We start from the raw sequence: 21,011 nt of genomic DNA, 5'->3' as shown, positions 1-21,011 counted from the left end.
CGATCTTGCACTGATTTTCCATCCGTTATCATTTCAAAATGGCAGACTCATCTATAATGGCTGATGATCAGTGACGCGCGGAAAATCGGAATAATACCAGCGTGACCACAATATTGATCGCACCGGCGGTTTTAAATGCATTATTCAAAGCTAATTGCGCATACTAATAGACTGCTTTAAATTTGACTGCCGTTTCCGTTATTGTATATTTTGATGACTGGCGAGCAGAAACAAAAAAAGATTCGTTTAATCTACTCTCAGAAACGGCAAACGAAAGTTTTTAATTGGACGCACGGAGCCTTTATCGGATGCTCGTTTGACTGGCACGGGCTTCGGGGGTTTCGTTTCCAAACTCATTAATATTTACGCGAGTAATTCCAAGCTGCGATTGTACTGTACTTAGGGCTGTGCGATAAACCTGTAGGCTTAGATTTGATCAACATTTGACTTTTCATTTTTATTGCAAATGGTAGTTTTTTTTCTTTCTTTCTACCAACAGCGTTTGGTCCAAAATGTCTACGCCAAACTGCGACAAAAAAAACAAAACAAAATTTTTTTTATTTGTGAGTTAAACGGACAAGTGTGGATCGAATCCAGCCTACACCCAAGTGAGACTACTGCCCATTTGAATCCTGTGTCAGCCAATCAAGCACCATCAAACCACTGCAGCTGGTCACATGCTCTCCGGCCTTGGCCTACATACCTGGCGTCTGGCTCTTCGCTGCAGAAGGGAGCACAAGGGATTGATGTTCACAAACAGGCGTGCGCTTACATTCACACTCTCTGTCCAATCACAGCAGGTCACAGCCCACCCTGTAAATACTGGTGCTCTAATAGCATTGGGCCTTTGTACTGACATTACAACATCTTCAGCCCATCTTGGCTCACAATGTACCTTTAGCTAAATACAAAATATCCTTGTACAATCAAAAACAAGCATCTTTCTTGTGTTTAATTGTCCTCGTCATTATCATGAACAAAAATAATAAGGAATAACTCACATATTTATTTATTAAGAGAATATTAACACACAGGTAGTACCTGCCCACTGATTGATACCCATCTTTTCGAGCACTCTTGGTTCCCGATGCATTTCTGTGGATGAATATGTGAAAATACTGACATGCATTTTTTTAACTTCAATACAAGAAGGTGTGGAATGCCTTTGTTTGTCTGTACCTTCAGTCACACTGAGCACGATGTGCGGGAATGGAATTGCAAGCATACCTGTGTACAAAATACTTTAACCCTTAAGATGCTAGAATAAGTAGACAAGTGACAAAATGGCCTTTTTAGTTTACAGCCCATTACCTGCAGTTAATCTCGTCATCAGTTTAAAATGGACATCATTGCCAACTTAGACAAAGTGTGTGTGTGTCTGTGTGTGTGTGCTTTCATGTGTGCATGTGTGCATGTGTGTGGGGTGTGGGCGTGTGTGAGAGAGAGAGAGAGACTGACGTGTATGCGTGTCTGTTTATGTGAATGTGGCATGGTGGATTGGTGCTTATGTGCATCGGAAAAAGACAGAGAAATAAATATTGAGCACAGCTTGACACAATGAGGCTGTTTTGAATCCCTCTCTTTCACCCATCCGCTCTCTGATGAAAAGGGAAACTTGCAGAGTTCAGCCAGCTATTGCATCAAGAATCAGCCTACGGGCTGCCGTTGCAGAATTCAGGCAATTATCGCCGTGGAGACAGCGTCCAAATGCAAATTCTTCTAATTTCTTATAATCTAATTGACAGTTAACTGCTCAGATACAGTAGTGCATGTCTGGTCAAATTTCGAATGTATATTTAGCACAGGACCACAGCAAGGCTAAAAATCCTGCATAGTATGCCGTTAAAATGACCCTGGCTCTGGGTAAAGTATGATTTTGGGGGAAGTTATCTCCCTGTGTTGTAAGTTAGGAGAGATAGGAGAGCACGCAGGAAAAGCACACAGTATTTACCCCTGGGAGCTGGGACCCCCACAACCCTCCTCTGGACTGTAGCTTTGAACACAGAGTCACAGAGACACGTTACATCACCATCAGCAGGGTGCAGTGCACTCACACACACACGCTCATGTGCATGTGCATGCACGTGCACACACACACACACACACACGTATGTGCACACACACACACATGCATGTGCACATGCGCGCAAACACACACATGCATGTGTGCAAAGAGGAAAAAAAAACAAAACATAGGTGTAAAATTACATGCAGATGACGGATGGCTGCACAAAAACAGAACGAGAACACAGAGACCAGCTCATCCTCGCGCTGGAAACCATTCTCTTCCCAATTTACATTTCAAAGAGGGGGAGTGGGGGATGAAACCATATCAAAGCACATGAAACAGACATCCTGCATGTTTTATATGCTAAGATGTACTTCAGCAGGAGTCTCAAACTCCAGTGGTGGAGGGCCGCAGTCTCTGCTGGTTTTTTCCGATTCGCTTCTAATCAGCAGCTGACTACAGAGTCAAAGAAGGGCGAACACACAGGCAATGCGCCGCGGTGCAAATCGATTTATTCATTTATAAATTTCCTCCCAGTGCTAAAAAGGATTTTAAAAAAAAGCTACGCATGTGTCTGAGTCACAGCTGAGGCTCTTTATCCACAGTGACGGTTTGCATTTATACATGCAATTCATTTACACATCTGGACATTTACTGAAGCAATTCAGGTTAAGCACCTTGCTCGAGGGTACAGCGGCAGTGTCCGACCCAGGAATCGAACCTCTGACCCTTAGGTTACAAGCCCAATTCCTTACCCATTACACTACACTGCCACAGGTTGAGTACGGTAGTTAAAGAGTAATTACACCACTGTAGCATAGGTCAGTTGTCTTAGTTAACCATTAGTTACCACGCTCCAGCCCTTTCCCCTGGCCGTGTATTATTGATGAAGTGGTCTGTCATTACAAACCTGCTCTCTGATGCTGAGGGAGAGCTCAGCTCAAAAAGTGAATGAACACGACAGTAATCAGGCTTGGCGCCAAAGGCATAGGATGGCTGTTAGAATAGGTATGGTCTTATGAATCTGTACACACACACTCACACACTCTCTTACACAAGCGCGAGTGTGCACGCACGCAAACACACGCACACACACGCACACACACGCACGCACACGCACGCACACGCACACGCACCACACGACGCCACACACACACACACACACACACACAACCAAACCAGATTTTTAAAACACTAACTGAACAAAAAAATGGTTTGAGGCGACAGGACTCATATTTTCAGAAAAGGCTTCTTTTTTTTTCTTCTCCTGAATGCAAATCAAGAGAAAAGGAACATTCTGTGGGGTGAAAAACCAAAAAAACAAGACTTGTGTTTGTGTGTGTGTGTGTGTGCATGTGCGCCATCTGCCATTGCCAATACACATATAAAAAAAGGACTCATCTTCACGAAATAGCAGACAATACGCTTACACAAATACATCATATTTGACAAATGACATGGCATTGTGAATTAATCGCCTAACATATTATTTTTGCTTTAGCTCCTGAGTGAAAAGCCGTTTGTCTGTGGGGATGAGTCATGAATCCCTGCTGAGGTCTCAGCTCATTGGCTGCCGGGGCGGGCAGCGTTCCAAAGAAACACAAAGCAATTTCAGATACACAATACGCCTTTGCCTGCGTTGCTTCTTCTTCTTGTTGCACGACTCAAATGCACGACTTCTCTGCGAGGGAACTGCTTCTCTCTCATTCGCCTGGCCCTCTAAAAAAAGAGTTTTAAGAGGTACAGTTCGGCTAAGCACAACCCCCCCCCCCCCAGCACAGCACTAATAGGAACACTGCAGGTGGCTGAAAACACTAGCGTAGACCATCCTCCAATAACTCTCCAAGCTACAGTTTAATTGGGTGAGCATTTATACCCACGCTTTCCTTTCCCTGTTTTAAAGATGCGTTTCTGAATCTGGTGGGGGGCGAGGGGGGGGGGGGGGGGAATCAAGAAAAGCAAAAGCTCTTGGCAATAGCAATTAATTTTTTTTACCCAACCAAACAGCTTTAAAAACAATGACTGAACTGAACTGAGCTGTTGATTAATGGTAAAAGCAGATCTCCGACAACCTTTCATATATTTCTCAAGTAAAAACACTCAGCTGAAACAGCGCAGTCAAAGAGCTTTGAAAATGTTGAAGGGGTAGAACTCCTTTCCCTCATTGTTAAATAATTGCCCATCTTTTATTCTGAATCACTGACTTTATAACTAGATTCATAAATAACCTAGATTTTGCATCCTCTCAGTGCCTGTGTTCCATATTCACACAAGGGCTTCTACTTCCCAAGATCCTTTGCGTCTCAGCATAAGGACGTTTTTCATTCATTTTAATCGGCATCGATAAGTCTTTCTATACGGAGCAGTTTTTTTTCTTCTGTAAGCATCTCTGGTTACAGCTCCGATAGAGTTCTTTCCTTTCTTATGAACATCAGCAGAAAAAGCAGAACAGGCGTCTAACTCTCCCGCTTTGAGAACGCGGAAGACGTTCCACGTTAGCGCCTCCAAGGTTAGCCAAGCCTGCGATAAGCGAGGAAGAGACGCCATCATTTAAATACATCCAAAATTATGTCAAGCAGACTGCTAACCATGCCAGAATTAGATTGTGTAAGACCGTCTGAAAGGGTATGAGAAGACGCCGGGGAAGCCGCTTCTCCAGACAACTAGGACTCATCTCCCTGCGCACGCTTGAATAAATCTTAATTTCAGACGCAGATTCCCCCTCCTGCGCCTGGTTTGGTCTGCTGAGCTTGTCTGACTCTGTGGAAGTTTTCTTTCCCCCCTCCCTACAGTGTTAGCTGATTTGATATGCCCAACTCCGGCACGGATGTTCGGATGTGCGTTGGCTCACTCACACCTCTTGAAAAATGCCCCGGGACACGCACTAGAGGTGGGCATGAGAGCGCAAAACTCCGGGGGAGGGAAGAGATTCCCGTTAACACATCAACTGACCTGGCGACAGTACTGACTGCCCAGAGGTCAGTGGTAACTGACAGCTGAGCGTCGAGGCGTAAAGGATGATTCACTGGGGTGCTGTCAGTACTGTCAGACTCAGTCCCCACAGGGCCGCTCTCATACCGGCTTCTGCAACCAGCTGGTTCTCTTAACCGCTTAATTAGACACATTTCTTTTTTTCTCTTCTTCTTCTTCTTCTGTCACAGACTGTCGTGAGTAACTTGGCACATAGCTGGACTGTCCTTATGGTTCAACAATGACAAAGCTACTGTTGCTTTAAAAAAAAATAAAAGAAAAAAGAAAGAGTTACTGCTGTGTAACTGCCAAAGTGGAGAAGGTGTGCAAAAGCAGATAATTAACTGGCCCACTCAAGTCAGTGTGTAGCATCTTGGGACAAAAACCTGCTTGCCTGGCTTTCTCACAGCCCACTGGGAAATGTAGTTTCAAGCCCCTGATCTATGCTCTGGGTGGATAAGGTATGGATACTCCTATTGTCAGGTGAAGCAATAGAGCGCCTGGTAAAGGGCAGGCACCATGAGAGTCATTTAGATTGAAAATACACAGATCAGAGCTCACAGTTCAGTGATCAGAATGAGTTATCTGTTCAGCACCGCCTTGCAAAAATAGATCTGTGTTTGCAACAGTTTTTTTAATTTTATTTGAAAAAGCTTCTCAAGTGAGTATTAAACTACCGGTCTCCATATGTATTTCTGTATCTCATGTTGTATCACATGGGTTGGGAAATAGTTAGTAATTAGACTCATCTATGAATCCTTCGAATGATAATAGATGTTTTTGTTCAATATGCACAGAACTGGCAAATATACAAGTGAACAGAAACAATCCATCGTGCCGGCAAACTAAGCAATTTGCATAAAATCACTGCAAACGGTTTAGCAAACAGAATAAAAGGCCTGGTATTCAATGCAAGACTGTGTCTGTGGTGATCAGAACTAGTCTGAGGTTTTCAAAAAAAAAAAAAAGGCAAAGCTATTATGACATCAGTGACTCTCTGCCAATCATTGTGTTTTGCTGTGGGTAGCAAAACCTTTTGATTGGCTTAAAAACTGACTGACAGCTCACTGTAGCACTGCCCAGAAACCTCACTCTCTCGTTATTGCTATTGTGAACGAGGCTACTGTGGAATTTTGACCTTTTATGACCCGATTAATACTGTCTGCACTTCCACTGGACACCCAAACCAAGCCTTTTATTCAATATGAGGAAACCAAGGCAGCAGAGTCAAAACACACACACACACACACACACACACAAAACTCGGTTTTTATATATTAATAAAAATATTAATATATTAATAAATGCTAAGCGCAATTCTTCCACCTGGTGGGCTGGGAGGAAGTAAAGATTCCACCAAATCAAAATCCTCATTGCGCAATAATTCCATCAGCCGAGCCCTCTTTTTTTTTTTTTTTTTTTGCTTAAACCTGGGCACCGCCACCATCCGTCTGGAGCAAATTAATATGATTTATGAATGGGGAGGCGGGTGATCCACGCCAAGAGCCACTCAGGCCCAGTTTGGGAAAGGCCTGTCGTCCAGCACAGGTCATTCAACAGCCTCTCCAAATCCAGGATTGGGGGAAGGGAGGGGGGGGAGCTAAACTGTCCAAATTCGTGCCAAAGGGCAGCTGGCTGTACTGTACTGTACTAACTCGGGCTGGTCGGGATGCTAGCCACCAGACACCACAGGCCTCTGGAATCAGGAGCTGGACTGCGCCGCCGGGCTGGCTAGGCTAATCTCTGACAGTAACTCTACACAGAGCTGTGAGCCGCCGGCAGCGTTAGCGCCCAGGAGGCAGGTGTCTGGCAGGTGAGAGCCGCTCAGTCGAACCTCAGAAGGCCTGCGCTGAAGAGGCTTTCTACCTTCTGGGATTGCTAATCTTACATCTTTCTCTGTCTGAACGTCTTCATGTGCCAGGGATAATAAAATGGGGGCCGGGCACATCGGGGAGGAGCTCCTCCAATCACGAGCGTCGTTGGTAGGAAGAAATGGAACAATGGAGACTGGGGTATACTACCCGTACGTGGCATTATCCAGAGTGCCTTACGCAACTCTCTCATTTTTACACAGCACCCATTTAAAGAGCTGGATATTTTAATGAAGCAGTTCTGGTTTGGTATCTTTCTCTAGGGTACAATGACACTGCCTCATCTAGGAATCAAACCTGCAACCTTTAGGTTACAAGACCAGTTCCGTGCGCATTATAACACACTGCTGCCCCACTGCTTGGATACTTTCTGTCTCTAGATTCATGGAATGCATCCAGAGGGTATCCACCAATCATCGCGGGCTTTGTTCTATTTCTTGTTACCAATGTGGTTTGTGATTGGTGGAAAGTTCCTCTCAAGTTTCTATGGGAAATGTGAGGAGGTCAGTGCCCTATTTTATTGTTGTGCCCCCACCAGACAGGAAGTGGCACTCAGGCACACAGGAAGTGTTCACAGCCCAAACCCCTTTCTACCTGGAGTTTCCACTCTTGTTATCTTCATCCCCCTCGCTAGGGCAGTCTTCCTCAGCGGCAGCCCTGAGGTGAGTTAGACCAGGTTAGGCCCAGGAGAACATATGGCCTGTCGGGACCACTATGCATCAGTACGCACACACACACACACACACACACACACGGTACAAGAGAATTAGCTTTCTTCTCCTCGCAGTTTTGGTTCAATGGACCCAGTGGCAAATGCATACATCATCTTCAAAACTATCCAGCCCTCCCTTCAATATTAATAATGTTATTCGTTTGCCGAGTCTATCCCCATGCAGGGAAAGATTCACAGCTCACATTTGATGTATTATCCAGCAAAGCTATGTGGTACTTTATGTGAGAATTTTGCTAAGGGGTAAAAGCAGCAGCTGGAGTAAAACCTGCAGCCTCCCTGAGGCACTGATGCAATAGCAAGTAGGCTTGGAGGACACACCTATCGCACGTGAATGCAGAAATACAAACACTTCATGAATCCCGCTCATACTAGTGTGCATACTAGTACACAAATACACACGTACACACACACACACCTCCATTTGAGTCAAAATTGTACGTTGCCAGCAAAAAAAGTCAATACATTAAAGTCATGCTGTGTTTTTTTCTTTGTTTGTATGCAGTTCTCATTGCCACTTAATCTGATAAACATGGACCTCTCTGTCAAAAACAGTGTTTTACAGTGTAAAAAAAAAATTAAATAAATAACCAGGGCATCTCCAAGGCAACAGTGTTTTTATTAGTGCAAGTTAGAGACTCGTGCACAGAGCAATTAAGGTCAACAAGCTATCTCTCTCTCTCTGTCTCTCTCTCTGTCTCTCTCTCTGTCTCTCTCTCTGTCTCTCTCTGTCTCTCTCTGTCTCTGTCTGCATCTTTCTCAGTTCTCCAAGAGATTTCACGGGCCCACTAAGAGAAACAATGATGGATAGGGGTCTGCTGGGAACGTGCAATCTAACAACACTTTTCAGTGTTTGCTGACCAACATTATGGGGACTAAGACCCCCCAGGGACCAATACGAATGTAAGTGCTATTCCCATCCAATAATCCGAACATGGGGAAGTGGTAAAATGAGATTTCACAAGGATGCAAACATACAGGCACATGCGCGCATGTACTCACACAGTGCACACACACACACACACACACACACACACACACACACACACACACACACACACACACACACACACACACACACACACACACACACACCAAAACACACACACACACACACACACACACACACACACACACACACACACCCGTGTGTCCTGATACTATGAATGATGTTTTGCAAGAACAAGCATCTCATCACATCACAATCCACTTGAAGCACCTTCTCCATTCGGTCTTGGTGCTTGAAAGAAGACTGATATAAAAACGAGCACTTAGGTTCTCTTGCAGCTCAACGCGTGCAGTGTATTTCATCAAGAGAATGATGTGCAGAGCCATTTAGAGGAAACAGGGGCCAGAGCAGTGGATGTACCCCAGGAGCACAATATCCACTCAAATGCATTCATTTAAGAAATGAAGAGAAACCTTCTCTGAATACATAACCCGTGTGAAGGAACATGCGTGAAATAGGCGGTGAAATTTAACATGAGACAGGTAAGGGGAAAAGGCAAGGAGAAAAAAAGATCCTCAAGGTTAAATAAAAGTTAAAAAAAACAACTCAGCAGATACTGAACAGTTCTGGCTTTTAAATCCACCCTCAGGTCAATCTGGGACATGAATCCCTTTCTTTGGCACCTCCACTGAAGAGTGGTGATTTTAGCTAAATGTTATCAGAACAATGCCTCAACAGACTCGTCTCTGGGTCCCGTCTGTAGCTGGCAGGAGTCTAAACTTCTACTGTTATCGACGCTCTGCTCTCTGAAAAGAACTGCAGGTATGGGTCAGTGGTGCCTAATTCAAGGGGAACCTCTAATGGAAATAAAATGAACCTCAAATTGCAAAGAAGGGGAAATTAAGAATCTAATATGGCTCCCCTTTCAAAATTGCTTTCAGAATTGCTTGCTTCTGCTAACTGCAGACACAATGCATTATGGGATCCTGGCTCAGCAGTAGCATTTATATTAGCCCTTCCCAGAATGGAATTGCTCCATTGTGCTAATAGACAAAGAGCTCAGCCTGTTAAAGGGAATATACCATAAACGAGCTGGTATTAAAAAGAAAAGCAATTTTGAAACGAGGACCTAATGAGAGATGTTCTAATGAGAGAGATCGCATCTCCCCGAGGAGGCAGACCGATCGATAGGGTGTTAGACTCCAGACAAAGGAGGGGTGTCTGTAAAACGCTCGCCTTCCTGTCCGACAGAGGATGTTTAAAAAAAAAACTGGGCAGGCCTCCAACTTCAATTCATTACAAATCTGAGTATAAAGGACTGGAAATAGGGACCTTGTTAACCCTTTGAAGAGTATGTTTTTTTTTTTCTTCCCCAAAGTTCTACGTCAGCGTTCTAGAACTCCACTGCTTTCAGTTACCAGCAGCGATTGTCTCATCAGCATTAGAATGTTCAGTTAAGAACATTCTAATCACATATATTTGTGATCTTACGCTGTAAAGGGTTAAAATAGATACACTCTTACAGTAACGTGCTGCACACAAACTGCAGATGCAGCCTAGGATATGTATTGTGGTGCGAAGCTTTGGTAGAAACAGCGAATCATTAGTCCTTGTCAGCGCTATAAAAAGAAACGGCTCCTTAGGGAAATGGCTCGCAATAAACACACACACACACACACAATGCATTTGTCGCTCGACCTGGAGCATAAATTTACAAAACTAATCCAAAACAAAACGCGCCTAGAGGTGCACATTACAATGACGAATTGGGGGGGGTCCTAGCCACAGGTGGATAACCCTAAAGGAAATCGATTGTTCCTTTTGTCACCCACGCGCGAGCGAGCCACTTAATAAGAGTGTACGGGCCGAACGGCAGCGCTGCGTGCTGCGCCGCGTCTTCAGATGATCGGGTTTTAAAGCCCGCAGAGCCAGCCTTGCGTGCGCTCTGTCGTGAAGCTGGCTGCGCTCGGTGGCCAACCGATAAGCGGTGCTGATGTGTGGGTGGGCGTGCGCGTCCGACAAAAAAGCCTCATCTCTCCTCCTCCTCCTCCTCCTCCTCCTCTTACACCTCCCTCTGTTACCAGGGAATTTATCAGTGTTTATTCTTGGAGCAGAAACAGAAGGAGGAGAAGCACGAAGAAGAACAATTAGGATGAAGGAGAAGAAAGAAGAAGAAGAAAAAAGAACGAGGAGGAAAAAGGAGGAGATGAACCTACAAATAAAAAAGAAGAAGAGGAAGAAGAAAAAGAAATAAGAAAGAAGGGAGGAGGAGAAGAAGGAGGAGGAGGAGAGGGAGGAAGAAGAAGGTGGAGGAAGATGAAAAGCATCAGCAGCAACAATAGCAACCACCCCCCCCCACCCCCACCCTGAGACTGAGACATGGCTGCTACTCACTTCCTGAAGGGGAGGCTGGAGGTGGACCTCCCAGGCGACACCCCCGACCCCTGGCTGTGGCCCGACAGCAGGCTGTCCGTCTCGAACTGGAACGCCCCGTCCTGCTCGCCGGGCACCTCCAGGAACTCCCCGTCGCTCCACACCCCCACCGTCCCGTCCATGGCCTGGTACCTTATCTCTATGGAGACGCCTGTCTGCAGGGGACACACCATTTTAACACTCAGGGGTGGTTTTATTCTGGGCCTGTCCAGCTCTCATTAAGAGGCCTACCTCTCTCTTATGATTTTGGGTGTCCGTACAATATTCATTATTATGCTTATGACTATGATTGTGATTATGATGATTATTTCGATTATGAATATCATCATCTTCATCATCATCTGAGACCCATAAGATTTTCTGTAGTTTAAAACAACACAAGGATGCCTTGAGCAGAGTCTTGAGCAGATAGTATATTGTATAAAATGCATTTAGAACTGGAGGTCAGAGCTAAAAATTGATTTTTAAGGCAACATCCATGTGAAAATGCGGAAGAATTCAGATGGGATTACACACCAGATCAAAGCTCCTTGCAACGCTCGACACGTCCTGACTAAACAGGAGCCTCCAGAAGGCTTATGTTCTCACTGAACCAACACAGGGAATTAAATACAACTTTACTGCTTTACGGCTGTAGACACGAGAGTGCAGAGGTCACTGAAGTCAGGGAGTACAAACATCTGCAACAGAAGCAGGCTTGACCTATCCCCCCCAGGACCCCCCTCCCCCTGGAACCCTCTGTAAACAGTGTGATTAAATCCCAGGGCTGGGGGGCCTTGATCTGCAGCTCAACGGGCCAATCACACGGCTTGCTGTGTGTCGTGGGAGCTGAGTCCCGAGGTTCGAACCCGCAGCCGGGCCAGCCCTCTGTTAGAAGGTCACCGCTGGCAGCAGCAGGGGAAATCACTCTTGTTGAGTCTGTGTCTGTGTCTGTGACTTCCGCTGCGACTCGGAGATCTGGCTGCGATTCAGGACCCTTTTTGTGCTTGAACGAAGCCTGCGGCTCACGATGAGAGAAGCATTTCAGGACTGCCTTATCAACTGAAACAGTGCTGTGCTTAACTTTCAGGAGCAAAATGTGCTTTCAGGAGCAACTGTGCACCTCTCAAACACGTTCTTCACTGCCTCTCATCGCAGGTACATATTTATCCAACATTACACTGGACATCAGACAAACAACAGCGAAGGTTGCATGCTATTTTTGACTGAACGTAGCATTCAGGGCGAAACCACAGCGACGCACATTTTGCCTCTGGCGTCTGTGTCCTCAGCCGTGTGTGGATGGTGTTGGAAAAGGAACAGGATCGCTTACACTGTTCAGAGTATTTACCGAACAGACACTCAGAGCTCTATCTCCCAGAGCGTGTAAACGATGGGGGGCGGGGGGGGACACGACCGTGCCCCCTGGCACGAAACACTGGGCTCTTACTGGGAGAGATTCCCGATGCCCGAGCCAAACCGCGCCAGGCTGATACAACAACACCAGCAGGCACCGAGCCACCGTCTAATGCCAACTCTCCACGCCCAACTCCGCCAACACTGAAGGCTACTGCAGCTTTTCTCAGCTATTCCTTGGCCAAGCCACCGTCTGTGTTCTTCTGAAAACAGCCCTATTTACACTGCACGGCTCGACTAACACTGAACTCTGTTTGCTCAATCCCATCTGCTACTCAAAGTGCCATATCTCCCCCTATTTTTCTGTACAGTTGGTTGTTACACTGTTGACTTGGCATTGCCTCCATTTGCTGCACTTTTGTAAGCTGCTCCAGACAAAAGCATCTGCTCAATGCCTAATTGGAAATGGAGTGTCATTTGCTGCACCACTGTTCCATTGCCATTGTGACATCAGAGATTCTTTAGGATCAACAAATACTCAGCATCACTATGACATCACAGATTCTTCAGGTTTACCAGATGTTCTGCACCACAGTGACATCACAGATTCTTCAGGTTTACCAGATGTTCTGCACCACAGTGACATCACAGATTCTTTAGATTAACCAGGTTCTGAGCTGTGTTCTTAGCGTTGCAAGTCTGCTGTGCCCTGCCATTGAGGTCGAAAGCATTAAAATTTAATTTCACCGCACCTTATTTTTGAAGGGTCGAGACCAAAATCCCTACTGCGCCATTGGTATGGATTTTCTGTATCTGCAATAAACTGCTGGCACCTCCAGCTAGCAAACAGAACCTCCAGTAGTCGGAAATAAGGACGGAAGGAATATAAGAACCTGCAGTCCACCCTGGTGGTTCATACTTAGCAGTGGCAGTGATGAACTCTGTTTAAACAGTAATCACTTTTTTATTTTTATTGCGGGCATATTTTCACTTCACTGCGTCCAATTACGTTTTCCCTTCATGTGTGCATAAAATAAAACAATAAAGTTTTCAATAATCCCCACGCTGCACAGCAATTTAACACTGCCCACGAGGAAGAAGTTTATTGTTTTTTTGCAACAACGTATAAGTTTCTGACTGACTAAATGAAGTATTGAGCAATCAGCTCCAAAAAGTTATTAAAGCAGAAAAGCAATTCTCCTTTCTAACGGTGCGTCAGGTTAATCTGCTCAGGGAACAGCAAAGCTGGTGCGGCAGTTTCAGCAGCTGCAGAGAGTAAAGAGGACTAAGGAGCGTGCGTTTACACCAGAGCCGTAGTAAAACTCACGGGCTACTCAGGGGGGGCAGAGGTGAAGAACCCTCGCTCACTCAATCTTTACTGGAGAAGGAAAACCGCTCGTCCCGCTACGGCAAGCGGTAAGAAAATTAAAAACTAAAATGTGTAAATAAAGAATGGTGATAAAACAGATAATGAATTTTTACACAGTTGAGGAGTAAGTACCCCCCCCCCACCCCCACCACAGCGGATTCCTAAGCGTTGCCATGGCAGCCCCACTGTATCTTTCTCATGTAGGATAGGCATCGTCCCCAGCAGGAAATCCACCTTGACACAGTGGTGGTGGTTGTGGGGAGGGGGAGAAATGTTGGGCTTGCGTTTGTGGCTAATCCCTCTCAGAACGAAACAGGTGACGTGTGAGATATCATAGTTTGCCTTTTCTCTTCTCTCATCCTGTAAGTGGGATTGCTTTCATAGATCACATGTCTTCACATGTTGGGTGTTCACATGTGGTTTTTGAACATGTGATTTTTTTTGTTGTCTGGACACAGGCCCAGTGCAAGGAGAACTGCGTGTGAGAACCTTGGGGACGTGTCGGGCACGCTCGCTGTGAAGGCATCCCCCAGTGTTTCCCCGACAGCTGCTGGGCGTCAGGTACTGCACCTGGCACGGGGTGGGGGAGGGGAGGGGAGGGGGGGGACGGCGCTGCTCACCTGTATGGCCGTGTTGTTGTCGTCGATCAGGGTGTCGGAGATCTCCAGCTGGGCGTCTTCCACCACCTTCTGCAGAACCATCCGGAACGTTCCAATCAGCCTGCGGAGGGGGAGACCAATTCAGCTTTTGTTGCCGTGTCGACATACGCAAAGCCACCTCAAAGACCGCGCAGAACAGATGTGATGACGCTAATTATGGGATAGAGAGCGAGCATTAAATATGCATGCCCAATTTATCCATCCATAGCCTTCCCCCTTTTGACAGCCAAAGAATACAAAGGATTATCAATCAACTCGCCAGAAAGCCCTGTGAAACTCAACCTGCAGGAGCAGCCTAATCCAGATCAGCTGAAATAAGCATCGCTGATAGATATAAACTTCAATACGTATTCTTAACTATAAAATAGAATACTTCAGCATACTATTTTTCCACATCCATGAGATGCCACAATCCACAATCCCCTTTAAAGTGGCTTCTTGCTCCGACTGGCCACCCTGGCGCACATTGTGTTTAAGCACCCTGTGCTTCACCTTTTATAGTTAAACTGTTCTGGGCCAGAAGAACAATTATTTAATCATTTCAAATTTTTTAAAACACTTTAATTAATTTTTTTAAAGGAGAGCGAGGACAGCTAGCGAAAGCAGTCTATGGAGCTCTTGCCAGCTCTGGTTGTTGTTGTCATTGGCGCAGTTTTGGCTGTTCGTACAGATGATTAGGAGAAGAAAGCAGCTTGATTACACAAAAGCGTAGACAGAGACGCGGAGGCGTTCTGTTTGCCCAAGCCCACGACGCGTCAAAAATATCACACCGCCGTCGAAAGGCGCCCTCCGCGCACTCACGGTGTCGCCATGACAACATAACATACCGTTTGATATCCGCCCCAAAAAACTGCTATGCCAAATCAGTTCCCAAATCTAGAGGTACATTTCTGCTGTTGTCCATGAAAAACGTTTTTAGCAGAGCGGTTTTGAATTATGAGTGTGTTTAAAAAAAATTGCAGCGAAAATGTTCAGCGAAGAAGGTTGGATGCCACCAAATTCAAACCAAAATATTTTATTTTTATGTGGGATGCAGAAGCAACACTGCAATTTAAGTGTGTGGGAAAAAATAAAATAGTGACCCTTGATCCAAAAAAAAAAGTGCTTGAAAAGAATTGCTATAGAAAACAACTCTTGAAGAACTATTTGCATAACACCAACACATGGACTGGGTATGTGTGTGTGTGTGAGAGAGAGTGTGTTATGTGCATATGCAACATTGTGTGAGGCAATCCCAGAGAAATACCTATGAGCTGCTCCCAAATTGCCCAGATAAACTAAAACCCTTAAACTGTCACAACCGCACCATTCGCCTCGCCCGTGGTTCGGTAACATTGTTCCACGTGCAAACACATTATTAAAAAAAGAACTCCCTTCAGGAATAAAACTGACTGAAAACAAAAACAAAAATATAAAAATAATAAAATCAGTCAAGGGAGAACAAAATGTTTTTGAAAGGGCAAAGCAGAAACAGTAGTGGAATGCAGTAAAAAAAAAAAATACATAAAAGTAAACGGTTTGTTTAGTCCAATACAGTGAAATATTGGCTATGGGTCATGCAGTCATAAGCTCTTGTTTTGGGAGACTGTACAGTTTTATCTGTTCATTATGATGTTCTTGCTCTCATGTAAGATTCTGCAAGGCATCTTAAGAGGCTCAGGGGTCAGTCAGATATCTTGAAAGAAACAGACTGACTGCACACAAACTCGAGTAGAACAGACAACTCAAGGCATTCGCTGCTGATAAGAGTGTGTTGTGTTTTATTCTGGTTTTATTTGACGGTAATCATGCATTTAAATTTTTTAAACAAAGACCGTAAAAATAATACATGCAGCAATAAACACACCTACAATAAACACCTCCTATAAAGAGGAGAGAGAGAGAGAGAGAGAGAGAGATTGAGAGAAAGAGATAGAGATAGGAGTCTCTGTTACCCAGAGAGAGAGAATATTAGGCATGCCAAATTACATTAACTAAAAGCAACCAGAGACCTACCCTTTCAGAATATTAAGAGATTTTTTTGTGGGAAGGGGAACAAACAAGTTTTTTATAATTCATTATATAAGAGCAAAAATCAACACTACATTCCAGGTAAGTCAGTAAAAATGCAGATTCATGGTGTTTGGATGCACAATCTGTTGACAACAAACAGATGTTCATTATTCCCAATGGGGGCATCATCTTCTCCATATTGAAAATAAAGGCATGCATGAGGAACCAGAGGAATGTGAATCACCCGCAATTATTTAATATTTATGCTATTTTAATACTGCTATTAAAAGCATTTGCAGAATGCGGTTACATTATAGAACTGAAGGTTATTCATTGGGCCTAGTGTCTAATGGGCAACCGTTTTTTGACCACATTCCAGAAGTTTCTCGGTGCTGAAATGTATTTCCCCTCAGGTTTGCCACGCAGAATTAAAAGCACTTTGAAGCACTTTTGGCTGATTAGGCCACACCTCCCGTGGCGACAGCACACATCGACCCCTCCTCCCCCTGACACCCCCCCCCCCCACCCCAACGCCCCCTTACTTGGCTCTTCGCGTTCTTCTCCTTCCAAACAAGCCATCGCACGGTGTGTCATGCTTTTATAAAAGTGGGACGGGAAATGAGGGAGAGAGAGAGGAGGGTCCTGCACCCCCTCCCCCCCTCCCGCACCCCCCACGATCCACGACAGATCTGCACTCAGGCCCAATCAGAGAGGAAGCTGAATGAAAGGGTGGTTTGACCCGCAGGATGTCTGCGCTCTTGATAATGTGAATACGCAAAAAAGTAAATAAATACATAATTATAAATCTACAATTAAGATTACCAATTCCAGGGCCGCTCTTATCCCGCGCAAACAATGTTTCCGGTGTGGGAAAAACCCTGCTTAGCATCTCTCCAAATTTCCAAAATACCACTCGGGGAGTTCTGAAGCACCGTCAGTCACTCTAACCACAGAACGTGGGCTCTCTCACTCAAACCGAAATATCAGAGCTTAGAACCGGCAGCAAAGATCTCATGACCTTCGCTGGAGGATCTGAAATAACCTTCCCTGCATCGTGTAGGAGGCAGAAACTGTTTTAATCTTTAAAGAGAGATTTAAGAGTAGTTTTTGGCTGGACCGCAACAGCGGGGCCAGCCCTACAAACGCGAATGTCTGTGACTGAGTGACTGAGTGAGTGATGAAGTTACACCATTGGTCGGCCGAGTTATGAAGTCACACCATCGGCCGGCCGGTCCAGCCATATACTAGGTTTTGACCTGGCCTTGTTTTTATTTTAGCCTCTTGCTCCGTTGTGATCCTAATCTCTGCCCTGTGTGAGACATGTTTTGCTTAAACTAGGCCCGGAAAACCACCGCAGCCTCCAGGCTGATTACGAATCACAGCAGAGCAACGTGTTGGTAAGAGCTACTGTTCAAGAGTAAATACTGATCGACGAAATGATGAAACATTCAGGGGGCACAAACTGTGTACGAGTCACTGAATCATCTGTAGCTCTCTCGTACGAGTCACTGAATCATTTGTAGCTCTCGTATGAGTCACTGAATCATTTGTAGCTCTCCCGTACAAATCACTGAATCATTTGTAGCTCTCCCGTACAAATCACTGAATCATTTGTAGCTCTGTCGTACAAGTCACTGAATCATTTGTAGCTCTCCCGTGCAAATCGCTGAATCATTTGTAGCTCTGTCGTACAAGTCACTGAATCATTTGTAGCTCTCCCGTACAAATCACTGAATCATTTGTAGCTCTGTCGTATGAATCACAGAATCATTTGTAGCTCTCTCGTATGAATCACAGAATCATTTGTAGCTCTCTCGTACACGCTCCAAGAATCTCTCCGTATTCCTACGCCAAGCAAGATCTTGCCTTCTCTGCATATTTTTATTCCCAGATCGTTCAAAGTACAACACCGTGTGCTGTACAAACAGACCGTGCATTTGTCACTTTGTCTACAAGGGGAGATAATGCTTAAATCTACAAAATTCAGTAAAGGCATACCAGTCGGTACAAAATGTAAGGTGAGGTGATTTACCACCAGGGTTAAAGTCATTATTCTTTAACTGGCACTGTAAGAACATATATGCAGACACAATAATGTACTGGGTCCACACCCACATACAAGAAAGACTGAAGGGTTGCAGAGAATGCACTTTAACACCAGACCTGGATTTATGCTGGACCTGGACTCACACCGTTTTTCTGTCATTATAAAGGGCACTTACTAAGAATAAGGATCTCCACTCGGCCAGTGGTTTCCTGTTTAAATCGATTTAATTAGTCAATGTCCCGTAATTACCTTCAGCAGGCTTTTATGCGCTCCATATGAAAATATTACCACAGCAACAAAAAAACAAAACAAAAAAAACAAAAAAATCACAATGAAGTTACAACATCGATCTTCGATTTCGCTCTAGCTGCTAAAAGGAATTTAATGAGACGTCACACTTCGTCAATTTAAATCATGTGACGTACGGTAAATACACATCAAAACACAGAGCAATATGTTTGAATACATAATGAGACGGTCGAAATATGTTTCGTTTTTCCAACACATGCCAACATGTTGTCAATTTTTGCTGAATAATTCATTCTGTGGAGCAGCGATACTCAAACTCCTCTGGGCCTCTAACACTGCTGGCTCTCTCTCCGCTACCCCACAGTTAATTACCTGGCTGATGCCACTGATTGATGCCACTGAGGTTTAGCTCACCTGGTGCTTCAGGTTTAAAACCAGTCCCGATTAGAGGGGGAGACTGAACACCTGCAGTACTCAGTGCCCCTGCTGTGGGTGATGTTCAGAATCATCTCACTCCCAAAACGCCAGTAATCTCTATATTTTCTGATATATTTCTACAGTATATACATGATTCAAAATGGCTGGGTGCTGGATTAAAACAAACACCTGCATCCACCACAGAATAAGAGTAAGAGATTTTAGAATAGGATCGGACACCCCTGATCTGGCTTGCAGGTTAATGGTGAGCATTGATGAGCTTGTCTTCATGTTCAAATAAAAGTTCCTAAAATAAAAGTAGGCATTTTGATTTTTAATTCACACACCCCACATCACACTCACATTTGAATGCTCCAAGCCAGAACACACACTGCTAGTACTGTGCATAACTTCCCTCTCTAGTTATATTGTAGTCTTTTTTACGCTAGCAATGCTAAGTCTGCAAGTCTTTTATAATAGCCTGCGTGTCAGTATGCCTGAATTGCTGTCTTGCAGCTCAAAACAAAACAAAAATGTGGAAACAAAACACAGTATCTATCCTTTCCCCATATCCCTCGCATTCGTTTGAGGACTCATCATAATCATAATCATAATCAGTCGCCTCCACGTTTCTCTCGTCTGAAGTGGATGACGCAGCACTCAATTTATGGCTGCTTATTGTGGTGGTGATCTTAATAATTAATGGCAGGTTTGTATCATGTTCAGGCTTGTGATTATGCTTTGAAAAGAGAACATTCATTATTGATTTTTTTTGTTCCCTCTTGGCCTGACAAACAATTTATGTTCAGTCGTTCCATAATTTAAGAGGTCTTTCCTTTTCAACTTAGTGTTTCTGGGTCAACCTTGAATTTCATTATGCAGTATTTATTTATATATATATATATATATATATATATATATATATATATAATGCTCTTGTACTTTAAAGAAAATGAACATTTTTCTGAAAGTCATTCAGCAAATGAACATTAAGGTAGGCGATGAGGTTCTTTTTGACGATGTTGAAGAGAACTTCATGGCATCAAGAGCATATTATTTTGATATATATCCAACAAATAAAACAAGACAACATTTGTTGACGACACCAGGAGCACAAAACAAACTGAAAAATGAATGGCTCATCCTGCACAGACATTCTGAGCTCAACTCAGAGTTAAAAGATTCATAAAGCAAAAAAAAAACAAAAAAACATACCACGATCTGTGTTACCATGGTTACATAACTGTATCCTTGCACTGGATTATACAACTGCAATTCAAGAGAAATTCTTAAGGATAAAAAAAAAACATTAAATATCTATGAGCATATGAAAATGTAGCCTAATAAGGGAAGGCAGTTGGGAATACCTCCACTAATCTTAAACACAGCCACCTCCACAGTATATACCAGGAGTGCATTCGCGATTTTACGATTTTCTAGGTCTCAACAGGTCTTTCTTGATTATCTTTAATCTTCAGGGATGTTCATCCCTTGAGGGGGGAGGTCGCAGACGACATCAAAGAGAAGCATGTATTGACTCACAACGCTATTCAAAGACAGTCGGGAGAGATACTACTTTACAGTGGTGGGGATGGAGGCTTTGCGGAGGGAGGAGACGATGATCAGGCTCGAAAAAAAGAAACGATGATGAGTTTTGAGAGCCTTGAGATCAGAAGGAACCTTTAAAAGCCAGTAATTACGATCACGGTTACGGTGGGGACACCGGAAGATTTCAGAATTAAGGCGGTCCCCATATCAAGTGCGGGGAGACGGACAGCTAAGGTCCAAACAGAGCAACAGACCGGTGCATTTACCCTGCGGGTTTTTCCCACTGGACCAGTTCCATCAGACAGCGTTGCGTTCCTTGAGCTGGGCCGTGATCTGAACCTGGCCTCATCAGCCACCGGTGATGGTCTCAATGAATGGTAAATAGTAAATGGACTGCATTTATATAGCGCTTTTATCCAAAGCGCTTTACAATT

The 21,011-nt window shown here is 44.4% G+C and overlaps 1 protein-coding gene across 1 annotated transcript in view; it reads right to left on the bottom strand.

Annotated features, from left to right (window-relative positions):
- otofa (otoferlin a) overlaps window positions 1-21,011 on the bottom strand; it is a 92,610-nt gene that overhangs the window by 48,957 nt on the left and 22,642 nt on the right. The window contains 2 exon segments of the mRNA XM_064341256.1: window positions 10,923-11,116; window positions 14,286-14,385. Coding sequence (XP_064197326.1) covers window positions 10,923-11,116; window positions 14,286-14,385 — 294 coding nt within the window.

Source organism: Anguilla rostrata, chromosome 6, assembly GCF_018555375.3.
Source record: "Anguilla rostrata isolate EN2019 chromosome 6, ASM1855537v3, whole genome shotgun sequence".
Classification (NCBI taxonomy): domain Eukaryota; kingdom Metazoa; phylum Chordata; class Actinopteri; order Anguilliformes; family Anguillidae; genus Anguilla; species Anguilla rostrata.
The sequence above is the reverse complement of the archived record's forward strand: the minus strand, read 5'-3'. Positions and strand labels throughout refer to the sequence as shown.